General features: G+C 51.8%; 4 protein-coding genes across 4 annotated transcripts; all 4 read right to left on the bottom strand.

Annotated features, from left to right (window-relative positions):
* Nucleotides 1-6003: 6003 nt before the first annotated feature.
* Nucleotides 6004-7363, bottom strand: CTHT_0022240 (uncharacterized protein; the record flags this gene model as incomplete). The annotated part of the gene is made up of 4 exons (XM_006692628.1): nucleotides 6004-6187; nucleotides 6346-6455; nucleotides 6919-7001; nucleotides 7204-7363. 4 exons carry the CDS (start codon nucleotides 7361-7363, stop codon nucleotides 6004-6006), a joined length of 537 nt encoding a protein of 178 aa, XP_006692691.1.
* An 843-nt stretch (nucleotides 7364-8206) lies between these two features.
* Nucleotides 8207-9219, bottom strand: CTHT_0022230 (putative FMN binding protein; the record flags this gene model as incomplete). The annotated part of the gene is made up of 2 exons (XM_006692627.1): nucleotides 8207-8353; nucleotides 8413-9219. 2 exons carry the CDS (start codon nucleotides 9217-9219, stop codon nucleotides 8207-8209), a joined length of 954 nt encoding a protein of 317 aa, XP_006692690.1.
* Nucleotides 9220-10438: 1219 nt separating this feature from the next.
* Nucleotides 10439-12790, bottom strand: CTHT_0022220 (3',5'-cyclic-nucleotide phosphodiesterase-like protein; the record flags this gene model as incomplete). Its single annotated transcript, XM_006692626.1, has 3 exons — nucleotides 10439-11702; nucleotides 11811-12334; nucleotides 12665-12790. The coding sequence occupies 3 exons, from the start codon at nucleotides 12788-12790 to the stop codon at nucleotides 10439-10441; spliced, it is 1914 nt and encodes a 637-aa protein (XP_006692689.1).
* A 2592-nt stretch (nucleotides 12791-15382) lies between these two features.
* Nucleotides 15383-17833, bottom strand: CTHT_0022210 (uncharacterized protein; the record flags this gene model as incomplete). The annotated part of the gene is made up of 1 exon (XM_006692625.1): nucleotides 15383-17833. One exon carries the CDS (start codon nucleotides 17831-17833, stop codon nucleotides 15383-15385), a length of 2451 nt encoding a protein of 816 aa, XP_006692688.1.
* Between the last annotated feature and the right edge of the window lie 423 nt (nucleotides 17834-18256).

The raw sequence follows: 18256 nt of genomic DNA, 5'->3' as shown, positions 1-18256 counted from the left end.
GGATCCTCCTATTGCCACTGTAGCGATACCGTTTACAAACGGAGTAAAACGGAATAGATTAACGGAAGGCGCTTGACAGCAACAACCGTGTCGTAAGGATACGGGGCAATGCGGTTGCGACCGAGATATGTGTTGGATCTTTGATGTGGTAAGGGAGTATGCTAAGGCCTTCTTGAAAACCTTTTAGAGACATTATAGCAGAACTTCTGGTAGAGACTGCCCAGTACTCGGACCGCAAGAAGTTGCAATCATCCGAACTCGGGCAACTACCCGGTATATAGTTGAAGTCTGGAAAAAAAAAAAAAAACCTTGTAGTGGAGACTGACAATACTGTCTTACGGTCAGCAATACAAACAGCTACTTGCCAACTTATGACCACAGTGTTGAACGTTCTGTGTGAGAACTTTTGTCCCTCAGGTTTCGTAGCCTGGTCACTACCTTCAAGCTCATCTCAGGAGGCCGTGGAATCGCCACAGCTAGCATTCTAACTTATCGAGATCTCAGCCTAGCTCACTGGGAACTTTGCTCTCCGTTTACGCTTCGCTCAGGGCCAGCTTCGTTTAAGGTGATGACACAATATCCTGAAATACTATAAGTAAAGATTAGGGTTATGAGAATGAGCGCAACGTTTGCGATATATGATTTTCCCTCCAGATAGAGAATTAATATATTATCTGCTCTCCGATCATCTTAGAAACTTGAAAGGAAGCAATGAAGTCTACGGTTCGGAAATGAAGAGCAACGGAATATCATCTATGTATATATGAGAGTAACGCGGCTTTTATAAATTAGCCGACTAAGTAATGACCGAAGGAATGACACCAGTCTAGGATTAGCCCTGACTATCTCATTGAGCTAATTCGACAATCAGACAATAGAGCTCTAACAACCTCAGTAAAGCCATACTCTGCAGCATAACTCAGCGGCGTTCGGCCTCGCTCGTCTTGTTAGTCTGGATCAACTAGGCCATCACATAACACAGCTTTAACAACCTCTGTATGGCCATACTCTGCAGCCCAACTCAGCGGCATTCGGCCTTTTCTTGTCTAGTAGGTCTGGATCAATATCCCGAGCACGCTCAGGGAATGCCTTGACTAAATTATTGAGCCCATAGACCCCAACCATGTGAAACGCATTCTGAAATGGCCTCAAATTCTCTAAAGAAAGCTAAAACCGCTTTCTGATCTCGGAAAATATGTCACGATGTTGTACCACCATGCTGACCCGTTCGGAGTTTGTCAACAATTTAAGCAGCTGAAGAGTGCAGAAGGAACACGCAGATACATGATGTCTCCAGTAGTCAACCGCATAGGAAAAAGAGGTTTTTACGTCATTCACACCCCTCCTCATACGTCCTGATAGGGCCACCTGTAAAGTTCTTAAGCGAAAGGTATGATATACAGGTTTTTGCGATATCGAGATGGACGGTCGGAAATCATTGAGTCAAAGTATTCTGGAATTATTCCTGAACCGTATGGTGGACAAGTCGAATGATTTCACTTTTTTTGTCGATGACAACGAGCCAGCAACATGTCGAAAGCATGTCTTCGGCACTGGGAATCGCAGCTTCATCAATCCCATTCTTACTATCCTTGACAGCCCATGCATACTGAACCTCTATCGGTTTCAAAGGACACTTGGTGCAGATAATCCACGATAGTACATGATTGGCAAGCTCCTTCTTCGAGTCCATGAAACTTAGCGCAAAGCGTATCCGTGAAACATTGAACAAGATTTGAAAAAAAAAAAAAAACTCTCAAAAAAACGAGCTAAAGATTGCCTTATTACGCCAGGCATATGACGAAACAATGGAACGAATCAATGGGCTGCCGGCTGATCACAAGAGGCAAGCGAGGAGGAACCTAACTTTGTAAGTAAGTATATGTTCAATTGAATCAATAACTCATGATTCATAGAACATTAAAGCTTACATGCCATCTGCTACACTGGCAATGCAACTGATTATCTCATGTTGGAGACCCAGGTACGAAGAGAGCCAGTCAAGCATTCCTCCATGTTTTCGTCGAGCTTCAGCGGTCTGTGTCCGTTGAATCATGAAAGTCACATCGGATACCACAATGTTGACGCCCGCTTCGATCCCACCCCTCTGCTGTTCGATAGACTGAAGGTTCTCAACTTGGGTCTCATGGTTTCGGTTCTGATCTTCTCTGGCCCTAAATTACCTGTTGTAAATTCTTGATTCTAAAAGCAAGTGCAGGGCTTGATATCGCCGATGGAGGTTTTCGACAGCTTCGCGCGCTTTCCTGCCACCAAGTGCAGCTTTGAGGCACTCCCATCCAAACCTATGACCATCTGCCCTCTTTTTCATTGTGGAAAGCAAACGTTGCAGCTCATCTTTACAGGTAGATAATAGGACAGTGGTGTCCATATCGTGCAGGGGATCAAGCTCAGAAAGCAATGCGGAAGAATCGTGTTCAAAGGCGTTCACAAATATCGGGTCTGAGAGGAGATTATGGACATGCAGTAGGGTGGTTTGAGGGCCTCTACTTCGAGAATGAAATTTTTTTGCCTCATCTTCAGCATCTTCCCAATAGTTATAAAACTTGAAGGCATACTCCAAGAATTGGCCGGCTGCTCCGATGACTCCAACGATACCAGTAGGATCAACCTTGATAATACCAGTGATGCTCTGGTGAGCGTGAGAGCATAGCAAAGTGTAGCAGGGCAGTATTTGAGAGAGTGGGATGGCGACGGATGTTTACAAGGAGAAAAAATAATGCAAAAGAGAGCAAATGCTGTGAAGGGACTAAGCAAAAAGTGTCCTTAGCCAGGGGGCAACGATGCGATCGTACGAACCAAGACAGCCAGATAGTGCAAATTGTCCTTGCAGATTTGTTAATCAAAGAGTATTTTTTAAGGTTTTTTTTTGTAGACTCTAGAGGCCTTTTTGGGACGAAATAGCCAGAGAGGTTCAGAAATTGTGACTAGTGTGTCTGACCCACATTACAAATGCAGGGTCAGGCTGAATCGCAAGCTCAAGGCAGCCAATGCCCATGGCAGAGTTCTTGTACAGTCGTGTGACCCAAAAAAGGTGATCTGATTCGTGGTAGACGCCTCAGCACAATGCTTAAGCCGCGCTCCTTTATGGCACGGTCGTCGCTGTTAGGTTCCTCCCGTTGATTTATGCCATTTGACGTAAACTTTCCCTCTTTTCTTCCCCAGGTTCTCAACCAGGGGACGACTAATCCCATTAAATCTACTAGCAATCTGGGCAGCCCTGGCTAGAATTGCACATGCTGCTCTGAGGGCTATCTTCCCGGTGTGATGTACTATCCCAACTTCATGGCTGTGGTGGCTATCCGGGCTCTATCCCCAGTATTTGCTAGGGTGAGAAAGAGAGAAATGGAAAGCCCGAGTTCGGACCTTACCGCCCGACCACTTCCTCTGGAGGAGACTCCAGTCACCACCATACAAAGGCTAGTCTCGCCTATGCCAGTTAGCCGCTGACGCCCAGTCAGGCCCTGTCTGGGAGCCCTGGCGACCCGGGCCTTGGGCTTGGCTGAGGCTACCCCCAAGTTCCCTTAGACCACGGAAGATCCCACCCCCTGACATAACATCATGGTGGCGGTCGAACAAGCCTCAGTCCAGCCTGTAAGGATAGCCCCTCAGTCAAACCCTTTCCCCGCTCTCCTCGACAGAAAGTGTCTGGCGAGATGAATCACGGAGACATCTGGACACGGGGACTTCCTGGAGTACCATCTCAGGTTCAACCACCCTCCAAGTGCGATCAAAAGTTGCCTTTGTGGTTCAGTGGCCTCCAGGGGCCATTTACTGAGATGCTCGCTTTCATCCTCCAATAACCCTATGGAAGGGCATCTGGACCCCAAAGCCTTTTGGCACTCGCACCAACTTTTTTGAAGTCGGGAAATTACAGCTCGAGCTTCACGTCTCCGCCTGAGATTAACAAGCGGGGCGAACTATTACCGACCTACACCGTCCTGTTTCTTCCCCTCGCTTAGTACAACACCCTCAAACCCTTCACCCCCCCCAGCGACTCACAATCAGTTTCAGAACTGCATAATTTGGATATTTGAATTTCTGGTATTTTCCTCACTTAACCATTTCCCCCATTCTCCTTCATGATATCTCTTCACGGAAACACACCGGTTTTCTCTCCTTTTGGGTTTTCCCCGCATGTTTTTAGCGTAGTCTAGGCAGCTCATAATCACCTCTTGCCCACCGCTGTCGTGGGCACGACCAAGCACCTTCACGGGTAAGACGGGTCGAAAATGCAATTCAATTTAGTTCCTACCAATAAAAGAACGTCAAGGGCCAAGAAAGTTTTATTACACATATCGATTGATTTCGTTGTAAGTGGCTATCATCTAACCCATTCGACTCATGGTCGATCCCTGTCTGCACCAGATCAAGTCCCCCGTTACACTTGACGACTTCAACTTTGTGCGTAGTTTTGAGAAAGCTACTTCTGACATTGATTTGGCAGTTTCAATGTTGTCATCGTGGGTGAATTTGCTGGCTGACTTGCCTCTGCCGATTCTAGCTTAGGCAAATCTTTTTGTTGTGCTAAAACTGCTGACATGTAGAGCTTCATCTTGTCTGCATTGAACTTCTCATTCTTTGCAGCTGCTGAATCATCTCAGCAAGCTTCTGGGTTGTTATGGTGTTGGAAGTAGTAAATTTTTTTGACATATTGTCGGTATGGAAATTGCTCTAGAGTAAAAAAGGAAGCAGCAACCTCTAATAAACTTTAGAGTGGCTTAAGATAAGTGCAAAGCAGTAGGTTAGTAGGAGATATAAACACTTGTGTAGGATTAAACTGTTACTCTCCTAGCGACTTAGGGTAGTTTGTTACTCGATCTGTGTCACGAGCAACAAGGGCTCTCTCTGGAAGAGTATTAATCGAAGGATGTTATGCGATTCCAAAAGCAATCCTGCAGGAAGATATTCTTAGACAAAGGAGAAGACTTTTGTATGCAACTTCCTTCTCGTGGTTTTGAAGCTTAAAGACTTGGGCTTTAGACAGTTCAAAAGACGTGAAGCCCCTTACATCGGGATCGTGTGCCATTGTCCAACACATTGTCGTTATCCACCCAAAATCTTATCAGCCTAGCAGAGCCAATCGGCTCCTTTTCTGATGACTCAAGACAAGGCCCGAGAATATAATCACCTTTTGAAACCAGCCAACAACACACTTCAATGTCTCATCCACGCGTACAGCACCCAACTCAAACATATCCCAATCATCCATTAGCTTGCTTCAACTCCTCTAACTAGAAGGGTCAGACCGGGTAAGTCTCATTAAATGTGAATTTCTAACTCACAATACAACAAATCACAGCAAAACGCGAAATGAACCCATCATCAAGGTTAGGTAATGTCTCTTGCAGTGAGTCAGTCCGACAAACTTTCCTAACAACAACCTCAGAAAAACTCTCAGCTTCCAAAACTTAACCAAAAAAAAAAAAAACACACAAGCAAGAAAAATGTGCATCACCGCCTTCAACACCTTCGCTTGCGGCTGCCGCAAGCCAACCTTTCTACCCTGTGCCTCTGCGAGTGGGCCAAGCTCATGGGGATCTAGTGTCCCGAGTTCGTGATCTCGGAGGATTGTATGGACAGCAAGGTTTATGATCCTGTTAAGTGTGTGGAGCATTCTTAACTTTTGCCAGCACTATAAACTATAATATATACCATCACCATCCTCTGTGGAACAAGGAGGGGTCAAAAGTTAAAGGTTGGGGGGATTGGGAGGGCTGGTTCCCTGAAATCACTAGTTGGGTGTTTGGGTTGGGGGAAAGGGTATAAATTGGATATGAATTTGGATATTATTTTTCGACCGGATCCACTCCTGAGGGTCCTAGATCGTGCTCATGGTGATTGCGAGCAAAAAGCTACATTACTGGACTATGTACATGTTGCACGAAAAAAAAAAATCTGCGTCGAGGGAAAAACTAGTGCTAGCAAAGGGGAAGGAGGGGTGAGGGTTGTGCCAAGGTCGGGATGGGGCTACCCCCATGCGGCTTAGGGGATCTGGATCTCCAACTCAAACACTGACTCGGAGGAGTCGATGCCAAGCTCTCCATCTCTGTAGGGTTGGGCTCGAGCACGGAGGAGGGGGTGGGGGGGGGGTCGCAGCATCGGTATGGGTTGCCCTGTGGCAGCGTCGAAGGCTTGGCCTAGGAGCTCGCTCTGGGAGGCCCTAGATCTGAATTGTTGGAAAGAGGACCAGAAGGCTCTCGGGTCCAGCCTCCCCACGAGCGGGTTGTTGGAAGGTGGTAAGGGCGCTAGAAGAGAAGTGACCTCTAGATACCACTCGGCCATAAGGGCACCCCTTGATCACTTCCGGGGGGTGGTTAACCGTACGTGGTACTCCAGGGAATCACCATATCTTGAGGCCTCCGCGAGCCAGCGGGCGAGGCATTGTCGGGAGAACCTCTCGAGAAAGGGTTTAGCTGTATGTCCGTCCCAGCGGGCTGAGGAGAGCCTGTTAGCTCGCCATCAGCTCCTCATGTCCGGGAGGGCACCTGGCATTTCTTTGGCTACCTTTTCTCTGTAGCAATTCATCTGGCCTCCCAAAAGAGCTTGCGGTACACGATTGGGTCCGTTTCCTTGGCTATTGCCAGTACATTAGACCACCATGGAGCGCTCTTAGTATGTTTGTCGGGGAGGACCGAGAAACGCCCGGCAACCCCAGCAAGCACATCAAAGAGAGTCCAAGCATATTGCTCGAGCATTTTCCTATCTGGGAAACTGGCCGGGGGAGCAGGGAGAGACTGGAGGGACGCTGTCAGAGAATGTATGGTCTGCTCGTTGATCAAATGGGCTGATGACAAACATTACAGTTCCTCTGCTCCTTGAGCTGTCAGCAATGCGTTTGCTCCAGCGAGGTAGCTGTGTGGGATCCCTCGGAAGGGCGACCTCTGCGTCCTCACCCACGCGATGAGCGTTCCAACTGCGTTTCAAGCGTTGCTGGCTCATCTTGAGGAGTTCTCCCTTGGCCACTGCCACGCCCTCGTCCTCTTAAAGAAACTCGTCCACGCGAGCTAAGCCTCGACATGGCGTCGCTTCTTAGTGCTCGCTAGGAAATCAGGAGCCATACTCTTCCACGCCAGACTGCTCGGGCTCTGACTCGGGTGTTCTTTGGGGGCTCCTAAGGAGTCCGGTTGGCGATTGACCCTCTAGGGAGCTTTGCGGTAAACCGCTTGTGCCACGCGAGCTTACCACCCCGATGCTCGGTCACCTCCACTGCTCGGGTTGTCTCTGAAGGTGCTGTGCTCGTGAGGTCGCCTGGAGCATCCGGCTCAGCTGTTTCACGGGAACTCCAAGCGACAATAATGGAGTCCTCAACAGGAGCATCAATTTTCTGGATCAAGTCGAGCATAGTAGGATAGATAGTTGGTTCAGGAGTTTCAATCTCCTCCACTCATTCGTTCAGCAGCCTTGATATCTAGCCTTCTGCTCGCCAGGGTCGTAAAAGAGGTCTTCGTCAAAACGAACGTTCCGCGAAGTGATGATCTCGTCCAGCTCAGGTACCGGGATTGGACAGATATTGGAAGCTCGATATCATGAGTTTTGGATATCAAGCTGAGAGATGTTTCTGAATGAAGCACAACTCCTCCAACTTAGCCCCTCTAGCTCACTCCACTTTCAGAGCGCTTGTGGTTAGATTCTGGGCATTTGATTGGCTGAAGTCTCTCGGCGTTGTGAGCCATCTTTCTGTTCCCGGCCTTGTGGCTTCGCCGGTTTGTCCACCACTTTTCGACCCTAGCTTAGCATTGAGAATATTTCCTTGATGAGGGCTACGGATCCGCCCCCCTGCCGACGCTATGCTATGCAGGTTTTGGGCCCCAAACTCTCAATTGACCTCTCTCAGGTGCCATTTTAGGATCAGTCCGGAATCAGGAATGAAGTGCGAGTTGACCCAATGCCCATTAGCCCCACGAACAGGAGCTTAGGTAGCAGTAGCATCCCAGCGAAGAATGATTCGACTCGGTTCTGCCTTGCCCCTACAATCAGACGTCGCTTTCAGCGCTCATGCCAAACCTTATTAACCTTGCTCAGGAGAGGCAACTTAAGTTACAATGAGAAACTTAGGTCTATCAGCTAACGTCTATGAAGCCAACGCTTAAGTTATCGCATGTCTATTCCCCTTCATCATGATGTTCCCCCCTTACCCCCCCCTCCCTCCCCCCCCCTTTTTTTTTTTCCCCTCTTTCATGTTTCATTACTCTGCCCGCGGATGCTTGCTCGGTAGCTTCGCCACTCCCTCATAGCCCCCTACGTCCTTCTCAAAGTCGGCCCTCGGCAACTCAAACCCTTCGCTGACCCGGCCATACGTTATACCACCCAGTCTCGCAATCGGGCGCAGCACCTATTCGACGTCAGAATCTCATCAACACCTCTCCCCGACAACAGGGCAAGGACACTTACATTAAAGTCAACCAAACTCTTCTCCTCATTAACCGCATCCTCCCTAACCCAAAACCTCGTCCCCTCCACAATCGCCAACGTACTCGTCACCTTCCCGGGTACACTTCGACTCTGAAACTCCCTCACGCTCTCCAGCCTCCCCTCAATCGCAAAAACCGCCTCCTTCACCCTTGCCACTTTCACCGTCTCACAATCATAAACAGGCGTCACCCCGGCAACATCCCACTCGCTCACCCCATACGGGGCATTGACCGCCGCGCTGTTAGCCGCCTCGATCCAGTGCTCACTTATGATATTAATCACGCATTCTTTCGTCTCAACCAAATTACGCAGCGAGTCCTTGGCCTTTGTGCTCTCTATAGGACAAGCAAAGCCGATCGTGAAGAGAGGTGGGTCGTGGCCGATGACAGAGAAGTAGCTGAAGGGGGCGAGGTTGGTTGTCTTGCCGTCGGCGGAGCGGGTCGAGAGGAAGGCGATGGGACGGGGGACGACGGCGGAGATGAGGAGTTTGTAGTTGAGTGTCGAGGGGCGGTTGGGGGCGTAGGGGTTGATGGGGATGTGCTTTATCTCAGAGGGCGGGACACACTTGTGGCCGTTGGTGTTGTTAGACTCGGATGTGCTGTTTGTCGAAGAGGTACAGTATAGGTGGTTCGCGCCGTCGCCAAACTTCCAGTTTGGATCGGGCGTCTTGGTGTAGCGGAAGTCAGAGCTGTTGTAGGGCGGGCGCGAGGCCTCGACTTTTTTGAAGTCGGGGTGCGGATTCCGCTGGAGCTGTTTTTCCCAATTGGCGGTTCGTTCGGCCGCCATATTGCTGACAATCCTAGTAGACGTAGACACTGTCCTGGTATAAGCCCTGGTGGTTTGGATTCGGCCTTTAGTCGCGGTATTCCTAAACCCAGCTTTAACCGCCGTTGCTGTCGACAGGGCAAACCAGAGGAAGCGCATAGATTATAATAGATGGGGCCCTGGGACATTTAAATATACATCGATAACGCGGGTAGGGCGCAAGCTTGATTAATGTATGTAGGAGACACCCGACATCAACAGAACAAGGGGCTTACTTGGCCCCGGTGATCAACCTGGGTGTGGGGGAGGGGCAGTGAGCGGGCCGCGCTTGTCGTCGGATAACGGATCGCGGAACGGCGCCCGCAAACGCCGGGGGCGTGGTGGGGCTTCTTCACCCGAGCTCTCCTCTATGGCAGTTTTGTCGCTCATAACGCGAGAATGAGATATCGGGATTTGAGTTATGGCAGTTCCCCATGTTATGTCTTTTATGTCGTCATCGTTTCCTGTGGTTGGTACACACAGATGCAGGTAGCATGGGGGGTTGTCCACAGGTGGTGCTGGAACCCTGAGGGCCACTGAGATCGGCAGCCGAGGCCTTCCCCCCCCCCCCCCCCAACTGCCGCTCGGCATCTCCCGGATAGCCCCGGCATCCGCTGGGGATCGGGTAAAGAAACCGCCGAGACACAGGAACAAGAGAGCCAAAAGTGAAATACTGCATCATCGTGTTGTACTTAAAAGCAGGGGGAGCTTTTATTGTTTTTTTTTTGTCTTTGTTTTTTTGATGTTTATATCATCACATTGTATTTGTCTTTATGAACATTTCGATAGACTGTTTTGCAACAGCAGACATATTCCCCCTCAATTCTAGCATCATGAACTTCACCTCAGGAGCACAAAGATCAATACGATCAACCAGTTCTCAAATCATCCAGGGATATACCGTACCAGCCATACCAAGCCATGTCATGCAAGCCAATAGCCGAAAAGAACTTCCAATGTAGAACCCCGTTTCATATACCCCTTCCATACCGTACTCAAGCCATATCAAAATTCGGATATATCCTTCCAAACCCACATAATAACTCCCACGCGTATCCTCCCAAGGCAAATAAATCACAAAAGAAACTCCTGCCCAAACCGACTCACTACAAACTCACACCCCAACCTCTTCTCCCTCTCATGCGCCATTAACTCCTCCGATATCACCTCCTCCGCTTGCAGTCCATCACACATCTTGCCCTTAACATGGATAATCACCACCTTCAGCCCGCGTAGCGCACCCTCCAACGAGTATGGCTGTGTTGTATGAAGATCGGCAGTGGGGTGGAAGGTTTGACCCTGGGGTTGTGAGGGTTGTGAGGGTTGTGGCTGGGAAATGGACATGTTCTCCTGCTGCGGCCGCTGCTGTTGTGGACAAGAAGAACGCGGATGGGAGGTGATACCCCCCCCCCTGCGCCGGCGCCGGCGCCGGCGCAAGCGACGTCCCCGTCAACGGTGTGGACACAGCCGTGCTGGCGGCAGTGGTATCTGCAACGGAACTCAGCGCGCCATCATAGAGCGAAGAGACGCCCTCCTCGCTCTCGTCATGGTCATGATCGTGGTCGTGGTCGTGGTCGTGGCCGTTTTCTGTTTGCAACACATCCATATCAGCCCCATCATTATCAGGCAGATCAACATCAACATCGCCATCAATGCCATCCAATTTTGGTGATGATGGGGAGGGCACACTTCGCGGGTTGCGGCCTGTCGCGGCTGCAACAATCGGGGGATGGCACTTAGGTAGTGTATCTGCGGCGCCCAAGCCAAAAGCGTGACGGGTCTTAGGAGAGACAGGGACATCAAGATGGTGGTGGTTCATCTCACGCGGTTGTTGGGGAGTCGGCGTTGATCTGCGCTTGGCAGCAACAGCTCCATCATCCTCATCCTCCACACCCCGTTTCCGCTTCTTGTCTGTGTTGACACATCCAGCGCAGCTCCCGTCTCTCACCACCATCTCCGCCCTCCTGAGCGCAAGTACCTCCTCCGCAAGAGCACTCATCTCCTCGAAAATAAACCGCGGCGTCAAATGCCCAAACAAGCGATCCGTCGTCTGCGAGTCGTCAAAACTGCACTCAATAAAAATCGCCACCAGCTTGCCGCTGACTACTTTCGGCGCCGCCTCCTGCCAGATCTGCCTGTTCCTTGGCGACAGGCTTATGCTGTCAGGCTCGACGTCGCCAAAGATGAGGATCTCGCGGCCCGTGGCGACGTCTCGCAGGAAGTACGCCGAGCTGTCGTAGACGCAAATCGACTCGTCTGCGGGCGGGACGCTAGAGAAAGGGCTGCCCCGCCGGCCGGAGGATTGCATCCTTTCCTGCTGTTGTAGGAACGCACTTAGTGTGGATGGTGGTGCGGAGGTGTATAGCTGGGGATTCCTCGCCGGGCTGAGCATGCTGATGCTCGCTGCCCCGCTGGGAGCAGCCAAACTCCCTGTAGACGGCCCCACCGAGGCAGCGGCATCAAAACTGTTATGTCTTGTGCTGATACTTCCCCGATGACTGTGTCGCTCGATACAATGTCCGTGACTGACGGACCAGACTTTCACAGCCAGCCCATCACACACCTCAACGTACCCCTTCCCTTCGCCCTCGCCTAGGGCGGGGGAGCCGCCTTCGACGAGGCGCATGTAGGTTACCAGTCCGGCACCATTGTTCTCGTCGCTGAGGTTAGGCCAAATGACGTTATTAAAGACATGCGTTTTCAGAGCATTGATGGTGCAAGGCAACCCAGCGATGCGTTTGGGACGGGCGCCCGGCGGGCCGGCGGTGTTAATCACAAATCCGGAAATGTGGTCGAGGTGAGGGTGGGTAATGAGGAAGGTCTCGATGAGGTTTTTGAAGATGTGAGCGGCGTTGGCGTCGGGTCTTGCGTGGGGTACTTGAAGGCCGGCGAAGGGGCCTTTAGGGATGGTGTAGGGTAGGGGGGTGCCGTCGGGCTTGCCTAGGTCGGCGGGGGTAGACTGTTCAAGGATGCGGGTGATGGCGCTGAGATGGACGCCTGCGTCGACGGCAACCACGGAGCCTTTGCTCCAGCCGGAGGCGAGGGAACGGACGAGGAACGCGGTGACGTTGCTTTCTAGAGGGCCGCCTCCTGAGCCCTGGGGATGAGTTAGTCGTCTGTCAACGCATCCAAAAAAAAAAAAAAAGGTTGGTCCGAAGACGATGCGACCAACAAAGACCGAGTTGATCGAACAATGTCGCTTGCAACAAAGCCATTTTGTAAGACGGAACGTCCCGTGCGATCAAGACATCTCCCACTGCAGTCTCAACCCTAATAACGCATCCTTCTACGACTGGCCGCTCTGTGCCGGTCATTGTATCCAAAAGACAAGGATGGCTTCACTTGGAGCCAGCCTGTCTTGTCGCATTCTGATGATGTCGGAATTACAATAAACACCCCAGGTAAAACAGCGCACACGGCGACTCACCAGAACAATAACCTGCAACGCAGGCGCCGTTGCCAACGAGGCGCCCGTCAGAGCAATCACATGGCCGGCAGTCGGCGGCGCATCGGCAGCTGCGCCGCTGCTACTACCAGCAGTGTCCAGTCCCATGTGTCCTCCCTTCTCTAAGACCCTCTGCCTCCGTTGCACGACACGATCAACTCCCTTCAACTCTTGCACCAGTACACACCTCTTGGTCACGATGCTAGTATTTTGGAGGAACAGACGGGAGAGACCGAGAGAAAGAGATATCGAATCAGATCAGACGAATCGCGGGGCTGACGGAGTGAGTGTTACTGCAGCTGCTCGGCGAAGGGGGGGGGGAGGGAAGGAATCGCAGCAACGCAGATGATGCTGTTGTACGACTTGTGCGTGCGTAGGACGGAACCTCAGTCAGATGGCTGTCGTGGCGAGTCCGGGATTGGGACTGATAGACTGTAGGTTGGTTGAAGCTGGACGTGTCGCTCCGGTGCTTTATGAAGAGCGATCGGGAATGTAAAAGGTTGTGCGTCTGCAGGGAGCCGAGATATTGTTTTAAGATGGTTTGAAGAGTCGATATTGTTGCCGATAAGTAAATCGCGATGGTCGACCTGGAGTAGATCGCCGCGCAAGGTTGAGGCGATATCTCACAATCGCAATAAAAATTAGGGCATAGAGAAATAAGTGGTGTTCAACCCATATACATAGGTAACTGTGATGAATAAGACAGCGAGCGGAAGGCGATATAGGAGTAACTCGCCGCGATTTGGGACCGAAAAAAAATCGGTCGCGCTGGGATGGAAGGTGCTGGGTCGCGGTTTAAACCTTTAAGGGTTCAGAGCTTGCAGGCGCTTGGTCCCTCGCCTTCCCGATGATTTGGGTTCCTTTGCCGCTTGCTTACAGCTGGCGCATGGGAGGAGGCCTACGCGCTGGCAGATGGCAATCACGTCGAGAAGTGCACCTTCTGAGACCGAAGGCTTGCAGTTTGGGCCTTTCAGGGTCCGGGTTGGATAATTGGGGTTTGGGGTTTTGAGTTGGGGTCGGTCTTTTTAAGTTGGTATGCTTCTTTTAATGCAGATTTGCGATTTGCGATGCCGTTTCAATCCCAACCCAAAAGGATTGGAAAACTTGGCGACCAAAATGCCTTTGGTTGCTTGTCAACAAGCACAACCCACCGATCCAGAGCAATTGAGGTCAACGCCATCTTTAAAACTTCGCACCCCCTGGTCACTCCACGACAGCGCCAATGCCCTTTTTGCCTGGCTGGCGCCTTCAAACATTCTGCGCTGGCCACGCCGCGGCGACGTGCAACAACAGTTCAGCAGCGCGACGTTGCATCCATCCTGTCGCCGGCCCGGCCAGTAAGCCATCCATTTTCAGCTCACCCTGTCATCCCATGCCCAGCTGCAGTTGCAGTGCTTGCCCACCCGCTAGGTAGAGACATTGACCCGGCGAGCCCGTTCCTGCAGGGCCAAATCCCTTCTCGGGGGACGGTTACGGGACTTGCCGCTGCAGGATGTTGTCCCTGATGTGGTGTGAAGCGACGCCGAGAAGGTATCGAAAGACGACTGAGCTTCTCGAATCAGCTTCTGACATTCCTCGCCGTTCGCCAACCTCGCCACATCACAGTTACACAGACGCAGACTTGCCCTCTCTGATCGAGTTACGAGGTCGAGGTGTGGAAGGTCGACTTCCGACAAAGCAAAGATCGATCCCCTGACCCGTCTCGCTGTCTTCGACATCTAGCCGCGTAGATCTCCTCCTCATCAGGGTTGATCGGCGGGACAGCCACGGTAAACGGTGGCTGCCCGCCCAACCGCTCGGGGCGGAGTGTTGCTGTGGAAGGGTCCCACTTTCGGCCTCGCCGTGCCCCTCATTGGGGACTTTTCCCCACAGTCTCTCGAGAACCCGCCGGCTCCATCCGCGGTGGTGCGGGGCCTGTTCGACGTGGAGCTGGGAGAAAACATTCAAGCCTGGACCCTGCGACGACGGTGACGAGAGGGATTCCACAACGTCGTTGCTCGGGATTATTGTTGCGGGCAAACACAGTTTGGGGCAATACGGAGATATTCTGCACTACGGGGTATTCAGGATATTTATCCATTTCGGCACATCTTGTTCACTCTCTTGTGTTCCCCACTGGCATCGCGTGGTGACGTTAGGGCTGTTATCAAGGCTTGCATTCACAAGTCTAGGTAGGGTCTTCCGGGGACGTCCGTTTTTTTTTTTTTTTTTTTTCGGGTGCAGCCAAAAGCAAGAGGTCTTGCAGGCAGCACCAGAAACTTTGAAGAGGAACTTGATTTCAGAACTGTGATGACGCAGAGATATCCCACATCCAGTGCGCAGGCAGCAACGCACTGGACTTGCGGCCAGATCGTCTGATGGAAGCATGATTTTACGAATCATTATCCGTGGACGAGAGTTCTCAGAATCTGCTTTCGAGAAATAAGAGAGAGAATAATTCCCTACATTCCACCAAAATACAGCCATACATATAATCTTCGAGTCAAGATATTATACACTTCGCTACCTATATATAGGGTATCTTTTCATTCCGCTATCTACACACTATTTCCCCTAACACCCCCCCCCGGGTCTCTAAAAAAATGAAAAACTCGAAAGATCAAAAAGACTGATTCCTCCTTCCATCCTTGCTTTGCTCCTGCTTCTGCACAAACCTCTCCACTTCCCTCCTTTGCCTCGTGTTCAACTTCCCCAGCCCGCTCATCCCTGCTGCTGCTGCTGCTGCTGCTGCTGTTGCACCCTCGGAACCGCCGATACAGCCAATCCGTTCCCATTCCCATTCCCAACCTCGCTCAGGGTCAGACCCAAACCCAGACCCAACCCCAACCCCAACCCCAGCCCCAGCCCCAGGTCCTGATCCTGGTTCTGGTCTTGGTTCTGGTTCTGGTTCTGGTTCTGGTTCTGGTCCTGGTTCTGGTTCTGGTTCTGGTTCTGGTTCTGCTGCAAACAAGGTTGAAGCACCATCGCCGCATACTCCGGCATCGCTCTGAAGACTTGTTCTTCCAAAATCGGTGCCGGAAGCAAGGCCTGTGCGTCCTGGAGCATTGCCTGCGCGGCGTGGGCCGATTTGCGTGTAAGATAGGGCGTTGTGGTAGCCAGCACGTCGGCGGTGATGGAATTGGCTAGCTCGCGCGTGCGATGCCGGGTCAAAGGGCCGGGGGATTGTAGGGAGATAAGAGTTGTGGGGGAGAGGGCTGTGGGAGCGGGCTGGAGGGGCTGGTGCAAGAGGAGGGGTGGGGGACGGTTAGGAGTAAGGATAGCGGGCTGTGGGTTGTAAAGCCAGGCGGGATTGTTGGGATGGGATGTGGGAAGTGGTGTTGTGGGATTGGGGATGCCGTAGGCAGATGATGTGGATGCGGAGGGACCGGCGGCGGCGGGGCGGTATTGTTTCACCCGCTTGAGGTTAGGATTTTGAGGGAAGGACTCGAAGGAGTCCTCGTCTCGCCTTCTCTTTGTCCCCCCGGGCCGGCCTTGGCTTTGACTTTGACTTTGACTTTGGACTTGGTCCTGTTCTTGGTCCTCTTCTTCCTCGGGCAATGCCTGATCCAGCTCCCGCCGCTTTCTCTCGATCATGCGCCGGCGCAGTTTGTTATACAGGTCCAGGTCGCCCTTGTGTAGACCGATGTGTACACCACCGCGCTGTTCCCGGGTTTGGGCTCTGCCCTTGACTTCGAGACTGAGATGCCTCTCGGTCAAGACGCACCCAAGACGCCGGGAATGCGGTGGTACCCGCGGCAGATCGAACCCCGTGTACATCTGTCCGACCGGATTACCCTGGTTCTGTGCCTCGAGCATGTCTGCCCTGGTTTTCTGCTCGGCTACCCACTCGTTATATGCGTCGAGCATCTCGGGATGGTCGCGGGTCAGCGAGGCCGGGTTCCGACTCTCGAACATGAACTCCCTGGTATCGGGTAGGATCTGGAATCCGTTGCGCGCAGCGCCATGATGAATCAGGTAGCCAAGATCAAAGAGCGTCTCGAAACAGTGCAGATGCATGTAACCTGCGTTATGCATCGGGTCGGTCACGATACCGGACTGATCGGAGTACTCGTCGAACGCGACGCGGAAGAAGCCCTTCAGAATCGTCCTTGACCTAGCCGGGCATCCTTCCCAGCGACATTTGGATGAGCTCGTGCCACAGGGGTACCGGTCGTTGACTTGTGCCGGGGTGTTCTGAATCCAGAGGGTTAGCTTGCGCGTCGGGTTCGGGTGCCCCCGTCCCCTGAGGAAGGTGATTAGCTGCGCTTTGTTCCAGACTACCATGGGCTTGAGCTCGGCGGTGGCTCGGAAGTATTCAAAGAGGTGATGCTTTTGTTTCGTTCCCACCATCGGGCCCCAGGGGGCTAGGCCGATGGGTGGTTCGTAGATCTGGCGGGGGTCGTTTTTCGGATCACCTTTGAGTCTCCTGTTGTAGGTGAGTCTCTTACCTTGGCGCATGGTCACGAACTGTTTGAGAGCGTGAGGGTGAGTGTCCTGTCGTAGTTGGGGTTGGGGTTGAGCTTCGTAGGGGTTTAAGGGGTATGTCTGAGCAGGCATGGACATGGGGACGTCGAGGTTCCCATAGGGGCTTGCCTGGACGCTCACAGCTGGCATCCCACAACCTCGCCCCTTACCTACTGCTGCTGTCTGTTGTGGTTGCTGTTGAGAATGTCCATATGCAAGAAGTGACAGTTGAGTCTTGCTGGCAGGGAGGGTGGGATTGCCATACTGTGAGACCGTGTTTATCCTTGTGGCATTGACTTGTCCCTTCAAAGGAAGGCGGGAATATTGACTCTGCAAGGGAAAAAGAGTAAGCAAACTTGGATCAAGCGATGGTGTAAGAATATCGGGTGTTGGGGGATTGAAACCAACATCGCGGATGTTCGAACTGATAGTAGACTTAGGAGTGGGAGTGGGAAACGTCAGACTCGCGGCGGCAGGTTTCGAAGCTTTTGTAGGAGTGGTCTCTGTAGGACTAGACTTCGAAGCTTTTGTGTCATCCTTGTGCTCTCGTTTTTCTCCGAACTTGAAGAAGACATCAGGTAGCTTGGACGGAGACTGGAGGGATGGGATTTCGTCCAGACCAAATGGGTCAGGCTCGCCAAAGAGGTTGTCTACTTCACCTGACCCCAGGAATGGATCAAAGGACTCGCTACCGTCAATTTTGCTCATGATTTGGACGGAAGACAATAGCGGATGGAGGCTTGTGTTCGAGTCCACGAGTAGCAGTCCAGCTGGACTACTCCAGAAGTGTACCATTTAAAATAAAGAGGACGGAACAGGAACAGTAGTGAACAGTCTCGGTCTCCAGCGGAGACAACTCCTAAATTATATGTATGATACAACCTGTTTATTGTTTGAACAAAGACTCTACACAATGGTGACAAGACCATTGTCACAGCTACACATAACACAAGACCGGAGTATTTTTGGACTTGGGACAAAGCCAAGACGTCCAGATAGATAAAGCAGTATTCGGGAACACCCCCCCTCCCGTCCAAAAAAAAAAAAAAAAAAAAAAAACTTTACCGCTATGCTTAATAAGACGTCCGACAAAGAGTCCGTGTCGGGGGCGACGCGAGAAAGAGGAGAGAC

This window comes from Thermochaetoides thermophila, assembly GCF_000221225.1.
Source record: "Thermochaetoides thermophila DSM 1495 unplaced genomic scaffold scf7180000011816, whole genome shotgun sequence".
NCBI classification, from domain to species: Eukaryota; Fungi; Ascomycota; class Sordariomycetes; order Sordariales; family Chaetomiaceae; genus Thermochaetoides; species Thermochaetoides thermophila.
Note: the sequence above shows the minus strand (reverse complement) of the source record. Positions and strands in the feature narration are given on the sequence as shown.